At 36.7% G+C, this 8,933-nt stretch overlaps 1 protein-coding gene across 1 annotated transcript in view; it reads left to right on the plus strand.

Annotated features, from left to right (window-relative positions):
- The first annotated feature begins 7,827 nt into the window (after positions 1–7,827).
- Positions 7,828–8,933, plus strand: part of myo3a (myosin IIIA) — a 54,313-nt gene continuing 53,207 nt past the window's right edge. Inside the window, exons 1-2 of the mRNA XM_014005398.1 lie at positions 7,828–7,910; positions 8,594–8,777. Coding sequence (XP_013860852.1) covers positions 7,909–7,910; positions 8,594–8,777 — 186 coding nt within the window. The 5' untranslated portion in view covers positions 7,828–7,908. The remainder of the gene's footprint in view (positions 7,911–8,593; positions 8,778–8,933) is intronic.

Genomic DNA, 8,933 nt, shown 5'->3' on the forward strand with positions numbered 1-8,933 from the left:
ATATATATGTTTATAAAGGGAAAAATCTATACAGAAAATTCACAATCTGGTTGGTTTGATACATTCGTGTCACAGTTTAGTATTTTTCAATACAAAAAAGACAAATCATTTGTTTAACCTCAAAAGTACAGTTTTTAAATTAAATGTTGCTGAAACAGCCAGTTTTTCAGTGGATCTACGCTCAACAATGCAGCTCCTCTCAGCCTTTTTTTCTCCCGTTTGTGGCACCCCCTCAATGGATGGCACACAGCATTTGCMTATGCTGCCTATGACACAGGGCAGCCCTGGTCAGGGTCGTTGAAGTAGGTAAAAAATGCAAACATTTGTTTCCTATTAGTTTGATTATACAATACTGATGAATTCTGCCTAAAGTCATATAATCCAAAGATGTCCATATTAAAGGAATAATCTGGTGATTTTTAAAGATAGTTTCAGTCAAATCGTTCTCAGCTAGTACCTTATCAATCTTCATAGACCACTGAGAATGAAGAAAAAGGCTAGATAAATTCCTCCAGGCTAGGCTAGCCAATCGAGTCCATGTTACATTGTGTTTCATGATTAACCAATAGGCTTTAGTTTTTTTTCCCCAAAATATCAAAATTGTTGTGAAGTYACATTTGATAAGGTTACTAATGATAACATTTTAAAAGAGCACAACTTCAAATATCACCAAACTATCCCTTTAACAATATAGAGTTCAGTGAGTGGGCCTGAGGAGACCAGGCTGAACGACTTGCTACTGGGGCCTGTGCCACTTCAGTTTCAACAACATAATTATGCTCAAGCCTTATTCTGTTCTGCATCTCAACACATTTCATATTGTATCTGTCAGGAGAGCCGGGCTGACAACGGCTGACAGCAGCTTCTTTAATATCAGGTAAGATGCTCTGTTTATGCAATTGTATCAAATTTAATACATTATTTGGATGCTGATCTCTGGGGGTTTGGTGCTCTATAGTTTTTACTGGTGAAGATTTCAGCTTTTTTTTTTTCAGTTTGACATTGTTCCTTAAAACTTAGAGGAATGTGGACAATTAATTTCCCGAATATTGACTACTGAAATTGGGGAAAAAAGGATTAAAAAAATGAGTTGTGCATTTTTAATGTATATGTACAGTGCACATTAAAATGAACACTGAATTATCCTTGTTTTATTCTAGTCAGTTATGATGACAAATATACCTATACCTTTGTAGCTGTTAAAATTAAAACTAGAAGATTGAGCAGCTCTGGAGGAGGATTATTGAATCATGTTACCATCGTATGTGTGTCATAAGATGTGACAGCTTAGTGCAGCATCAGTCAGGGAGGATGATTCTTCGTCAYGTTGGAAGCTCAGAGTGCAGCAGAGCAGTATGTAGGTTACCTGACAGCGAATTAAGCTTATTAGGTACTTATGTAACATGTCACACTTCAGGCTGCATCTAATATTTCATATTTTCAAATGTGGGTTTTTAATAAAGACKTCAGTAAAAAGCTTTAATATATATTGAAACGTAAGTTTAATTAGTTATTTTTCATGTTGACCAAAATGGTTTAATAAATGTAAAAGTCGCCTACATGAAATGTCTTTATGTGTTTCCTAGCCTATTTGCAGGATTACATTAAGTCTTAAATTAAGATTAAATTTGCTGACACGTCTTGTTTTAGGATTTTATTTGTGAACAAACATCTCTAAGTGGCCCTTGGTGTCAATGTGAGCAATTAAGCTTAGATGAAATGGCAACATTTGACACTGAGAGTTAAACAGCCAAGTGGGGATAGTCTGCACACGAGTCTGGACTTTTGGCTGATCTAATCAGGAGACTGTAATAGCCATTAATGCATCTCTATCCTTGGTTTTAGTCCAGCTTTCATGAGCCATTTGTAAAGCAGCGGAGCAGGAAATGAGTTTGGAGCGCTGCAGTCACCAGAGCCTGCAGGATGAGCCTGAAGGAGTCGCACTTTAAGTGGTCCCTCCCAGACAGACAGTAGTGGGGTCATCGGTGGAGGCGGGGCTTGAGGACAGAACAAGTGTGCACAAAGTGTTGGTAATGGACAAAGACATCATATTTCTTTAGATTTATTACCTTAGAAACACAGGTGTGCTAAAATAAAACGATGGAAGAGACCATGTCTAGTGCTCATGTTCTGTAAGGATCACATGTAACGCTTTAAATTCATTGTTTTGTTTGGGGTCCAGATTTTTTAAATTTCCTTTTTGGTCATGTTTTCTGTCCATTTTGCTCTAATCCCATGACCCACCCTGTTTTACTCTTATTGAGGCAAACATATGGCTCTGGTTCCTACATATGTTATAAGCAGAGTCAGTTTATTTCCTGTATCATGAATAAATTGGATTTAGAGGTGCAGAGGGTAGAGAAGGAACGTCTGTGATGGACAGGTTGCTGGTTCGGATCCCTTGACCACTACAACAAACCCTTATTTGCCCTACTGGGCTCTTGAGTTTGGTTGGGATCTGTAATTTCTTTTTTGGGATCAATAAAGTATTTTTGAATTGAACTGAATTTGCCATGATATGGAGGGGGTTAAAGATCCCTCAGGCGATCTATACGGCAGCCCCTTGCTCCACATATGTGGGCCGTGGTGGCTCAGTGTAAAAACATTTGGTGTAGAAACAATTGCCAAATTCTCGTGCATTTTTTATTTTATTTTATTTTATTTTTTTGCTGTGGCAACCCCTGACAAAGCGAGCAGCTGATAGAAAATAAATAAACCTAGACTGGATGACTTTAACAAGAGCACAACAGATGAAGGAAATCCATCCTGGCCATGTTCAAAATGACAAAAACCAGTTTCTACAACATTCGCTCAAGAAATTCTATTTCTTCAAAATGAGGTTGGTTAATGAGCCATCTAAAACAGGTAAGATATTTAAAACTTTTCATAAAACTTCAAAATAACTGAACTATCTCTTTAAGATCAACAACCCATCATATTGTACTTCCATTAATTCAGAACAATGACTCTCAGGTTGGAGTTCAAAACTGTAACCATTAAACAGCAGCTTCACAAAATAGATTTAACCATAAGGCCGATTTTAAATTCCACAGTCTCTTTCTAAGACTGTTTAATGTTGTGACATTTCAATTTAAAGTTTAGAATTGAGCTGCTTTAACAACAATTACCTTAAAACATCTAATAGCGATTTCCCGATTTGCCTCCGAGTGTTTAGGGGGAAGCCACCACCGCAACATCTGTTAGTTGCATCTGATAAATGATCAGCTTCGCAGCCACCGCAATTAGTTTCTGACAGTTTGAGTGGAATCAATAATTCACATAGAGTAAACCATAGCTGCATGAAATATGTTCACACAAGGCAAGTGATAAAAATGTTTTGTCAAATCAGYTATTTTTTCATTTAAACAAATGAAACTGCAGAAGACAGATAACTTCTTTTATGTGTATTTAATAGTGGTAATGAGAGTTTTTGAAAGTTAAGACAACAGAAAGGTTGAAAATGTTTCAATTACTGTGATTTTTACTGGTTTGTACAGARCCTGTCTGATGACATTCGTTTAAAAAAATTAATGCTTTGCCACGAGATAAYAACTCGTGACCTTAAGATAATTATTGCAGTCATTTCYCATGCAGAGACCGATGATTGTTTACATGGACACATTTGAACTGATTTCATTTTATTTCAATACAGGAATGAATGACATCCTTCAGTCACTTGCAGTTAAGCATGAAGGAATTCTTATATGTTACAGCTATGAGACAAGGAGTATGTTGCGTTCAGGAACACGGTAAAAAATCTGTTTCCCGACATTCACCTAGAGCGTTCAATGCCATCTCGTAAATACCACTATTATGAAAAATGAATCGTTAAGGTTTTTGTATTAAACATAGATGGAAGAAGAAGAAGAAGAAGAAGAAGAAGAAGAAGAAGAAGAAAGAAGAAAGAAGAAGAAAGAAGAAGAAGAAGAAGAAGAAGAAGAAGATTTTTTTTACAAAAACATTTATTAACAATTATCTTGCCAAAAATAAAAACAGACTTTACACAATTAGATACACAAACAGAAAAAAAACAACACAAAACAGCCAAAAAAAAAAAATTACATTAGCAGTTTGTTAAAAACGAATTCTTTTTCTTCAGAAACGTTGCACAATATATTACTGAAACCCCACAATTGCAAGAAGCTATTTAAGAAGAAGAAGTAGAAGAAGTGTGGTGTATTTTGAACAGTTCAAAAACAAAAACAAAAACAACATATTCATATATAATCTGACTCCAACAGTCTCATAAAGAGAACTGCTCAAAATTATCTCGTGGCCATGCATTATTTATTTATTTTATTTTATGTCACTGGATGGCCTCCGTATGTTTGCAGCTACTTAGATGCTGCAGATTTTAAAGAAACCCACAAAACAGTAATCATTGACTGTTCATCWCAAMGTCATCATTAACAACTGCAKTTGACCCAATTSAAGATGGCCACATCTGATAGCTCTTAGACAACATGGATATGTGTATAAKTCAGTCAATTTGACTGATATTAAACTAAATTTGAGCCTGGAGCACCCAGTAATTTAGAACACAAKATCTGAGCATAATCTCACACTGACACAAGAGGTCATATATAAGAATTGACCCAAACATCAATACCTCTGCAATCCCTTACTTTACACAAAGAAATTAGCAGTACCTTTTCTGCAAACGAGTCATTTTGTGCTTTCAAACCCACTTTCTCTCAGTTCATTCAGTAAGGAAGAGGATTATTTTTTGATCAGATTTGAAGTTTTATAAAAGAGTTGTTGTGTGTCAGGGGTTAAATCCCGGCTCTGGGTCAGCTCTGGCTCGRCCTCTCTCAGCAGCTCGTTCACTCRGTGGTGTTTGTGTAATGAGACACTGTTAAACGATGCTGAGAGCGCCCCGGTGCAGTCACGGCCCGTTCCACCTGACTCGCTCCTTGCTGCTGCTGCTGTTAGCTTATCTTCTCCAGGCTAATTTATGACCCCATCAGAGTCATCGGCTGCTGGCTGCACCGGATGTACACATGATAGAASCAATTACTTAAACTAATGACTGGAGTCTTCTCTCTTTTTATTGTGGATTTATAGTTTATAATGGAGGTGGTGGTGGACCTTACAGAAACACCACTCTACTTTTGCTTGCTTGTGCTACTTTCCACAGCTGATACCCAAGCAAGCTGAACCTCTCAGAAAGCCGTAAGTATAATGAATTTTAAGTTTGTTAATATTAATTTAATAATGTAAATAATAATATGAAGTACTTTTTAGGTTGGTTTACAATTAGCTGCCTCTTTCTTGGTGTTAAACATAAACCTACTTCATTTGGATTTCTAATTTGCAAGATGTGGGAGTGGCACAGCACATCGCTGCATGTGCGAGCAGCGTTTTGTGTTTTATCCTTCTACAGCGTCTTTCTTCACTTTTGTGCTTTTTTGCCCCCAACATCCATCAAAGGTCAGTAAGAATATTTTATAKAAGTGGATCAATTATTATGTTAAAAATACCAGTCTGCACAGAACAGCTTTGCTGTCCAAGTCGTGTTTAAGTYACTTTTACATGCTAAACATCTGAATATGATGCTTTCATTACAATTTAGTTTGTTTGAATGCAACGATACAGCCCTTGGGAATTATCTGCTGTTTGGATTACAATATTATTTTACAAAATCTGTGCTAATCATGATTGGTGAAGGGTAAAGCACAAAGCTTACAACGTTATAAATAATTTAAGAAATGCACTTTTAGTCATTTGTTATGGAAGAAATACTCATTTCTAAACTTTTGAGGATTGCTACAGCAATTAAATAAAAGTTTGTATWGTAATAAGCAAAGCAGGGGAGATTATGTTTGCTTGCAAACCAGCAGTCATCACATGTCAAAGTAAAATGTAAAGTTAATCCCACTAATCAGTGTTAGATACGAGCTCAAAGGRGCCTAATGGCTGATCAGATTAAGTTTTAAGATTTGTGCCCATTAAATATTTATAAGTTTCAGTGAACAAGATCATTTTCAAGCATCTTAAATGATTTGTTCAGATGTTTTCAAGCGAGGATCTGTTGAAAGGTACAAAACTATTATCTTACCTGTGGCAGATGCAGCTTGTTGAACAAATTTAATTTTAAGAAATTCAGTTTAAATCTGAAGTGACTGATTGGCGAGAAGTTCGGAAAAGTTAGGTTCACAAACCAAGAATTGTAGCTCCGCTAATGCTAATCCGCTAAACAGATAGTGAAAGCTAACACTAACCRCTGAGATGACTGTCACCCAGCCCTTGTCACAGTTGAAGACTGGTGGCACTAATGCAATGTTGGTTTAATTCCAACCAGTTACAGTATAGCTCTGTCTAACTTGTATTTCCAGTTTACCCCTTTCAGAATAAAAAAACACGTCTTTGACTGAGTTTTTTTTATTAATGCAATAAATAGCAAACACTTTTTCTACCATATTTTGTCTTTAATTTTTGGTATTCTTTATTTAAATGTTAAATGTTATTTTATTTCTGTTTGACGCTCTTAGTTTGAAGTTTAGCTGGCAAAGATGCTACACGCATGCATCCTGCACTGCTTGTAAGAGGGGATAGTTTTTATTTAATTGTTTTAAAGTTTTAAACTTGTGAATGTTTTAGTGGACTTAAAATAAGTGGAACCTAATTTAGGGGAGGCCAAATGGTTTGCTATAAGTTTCCAAACAAAAAAAAAGCTAATCCACTACGCTTTATGACAGGCTAGTTCTGCTTTTAGTGGATAAGTGGAACTTTGCCCACCACTGATTGTGGAGGGAATGTATTGCTGCTGTGTGCACTTATAAGAAACAGAATATWAATAAATGTGTAGTACTGACAGAAGTGTAAAGGTTTATAAAATAACCTTCGTGTGAACCAATCTGAAACCTTTAAGACAGCAGCAAATCAGTAGCACACAGACCATTAGCTTATCACTATGGTCCAAATTAAATTCCATTTCTCTGAACATAGAGCCAAATATTTAATGTTCATAATTTCCCCACAGAACCRCACTTCGAAAAACCGAATGTTCACTTAAAAAAGTGCAATTTATATTAAAACACAAAGGTTAAGTGCTTGTACYGACCACACATGCATCTCCTTCCATGTGCACTTGTACAAGGCTGAGGTTAATGCCATGTCCCAACACAGTTAATGAAAAGTGACATGCAGCCCGAGCTCCAGGGCACACGAGGTTAGCTAGCCCTCAGCATGCAGACACACAAACACACACACACATGCTGTCTTTTCTTGAGGATTATTTCCTTGCACCCTTTGCTCCTGTTGGAGGTGTCCAGTGAGTCTTTAGGTTTCGTCTTCCTGTCTCATGTGTCACAGTGTGTTGACACATGCACGGGCAGTGATGCATTATGGAAGAYGTCTGCAGCTTACAGTACAGTAGACTAGCAAATATCTGCACAAAGATTCATGTAACAGGAGCCAAACTGAAAAAAACACCTAATCTCTGGTTGTGATGGTTTTATCTCACTCGATGCAGTGGTGTGTTCGCAGCGACACAGATGATTAAAATCACCATGACCATAATTAGTTTTGATGTAACGATAGCCTGAGTGTAGGTCTGCACACAACATTAATAAACACTGATGATAAAGTGTTTTYGCATCAGTTGCTCAGAGTGTGTAAACAGCTTTTCTTTTCATGTGAATGGGCGTCTATACGAGGAATGGCTCACGCTGCAACACAGGCTAATTCYTGTTAATCCCAACACAGCTTCTACTACTTAGGGATGGTTTCCAATGGCAGCCCCACGAGCAGGGGACTTTCTACTGGGATTAGATTGTGTTAGCTCCTCCTCTGCAGTTTACACTCATGGCCAGGCAGGGCCTGCCTGCCACTGCGTCTGTTCTAAACTTTCCCTCAGGAATGGATTAACTGGTTTTTGAAAATGTCCTGTGGTGTATTGGTAAAATAATGTAAGTTTTGTTCATCTTTTTATTTTTAGCTTGAATAGAAGTTTATTAGTTGGCAATTTTAATGGAAAACGTAGAGCAAAACAGATAAACATCATCAAAGGATATTTGATACATTTATTTTTTTAAAAGTGCTGTGAGAGCTTTGGTTCGATTTTCACTGCATACATGTGCTTCTGCTTTATTTATGACAGTTCACAAGCTTGTGGTTAAACTGCTGACTTGTCATTTTGAATTTGTTGTCAGTTATGAATCATTCTGAAATGATGCACACCTTTGATTGACTTAATATTTATGATTGCTAGATTGCATTGGACATCTTGTAGTAGTACTGCATTGTGCAAAATTTTATTTAGCTTCAAGGGAGACAGAATTTATTATAATTAATCAATCGTTCCTCAGTGGACATTTTATCCACTTTAACTCCCATACAAACCAGCATGAATCAGTTTAAGCTCTGAATAAGGAAGTTATAGTCTCAAAATGAAAACTGATTTTAAAGAAAAGCTTGTGTTTTAACCTRTGTGGAGTTTCCTCTTATACATCGTGCTCTAAATCTTAGATAAGCTTGTCACTGATATTTGTACTAAATTAGAGATTACAATCACTGCTGACACACCAAYCTGTGATAAAAATGTACAAAAGCATCTTCTTTTCTAACTGCAACTCACTTTGTCTTCGTGTAGGAGATCTCTCTTAAAGATGTTTCCACAATCAGGAAAATCAATCGTCTTTGACAATTTTCCGGACCCTACTGACACCTGGGAAATTATWGAGACAATTGGCAAAGGAACCTACGGGAAAGTCTACAAAGTTCTCAACAAGACTGACAGAAGTAAAGCAGCTGTGAAGATACTGGATCCCATTCATGTGAGTTGTGTTGGAAAAACTAATGCAGCTAAGTCAAATAACACATCCTAGATCTGAATGAACGACTCATTGACGTGTACTGATAGCATGTGAAATACTTTGTCAATCAATGTTACTTCCTAAGTGGACAGTTTGATTTCATAGAAGTATATATAT

Source organism: Austrofundulus limnaeus, unplaced genomic scaffold (assembly GCF_001266775.1).
Source record: "Austrofundulus limnaeus strain Quisiro unplaced genomic scaffold, Austrofundulus_limnaeus-1.0 Scaffold30, whole genome shotgun sequence".
Lineage (NCBI taxonomy): Eukaryota > Metazoa > Chordata > Actinopteri > Cyprinodontiformes > Rivulidae > Austrofundulus > Austrofundulus limnaeus.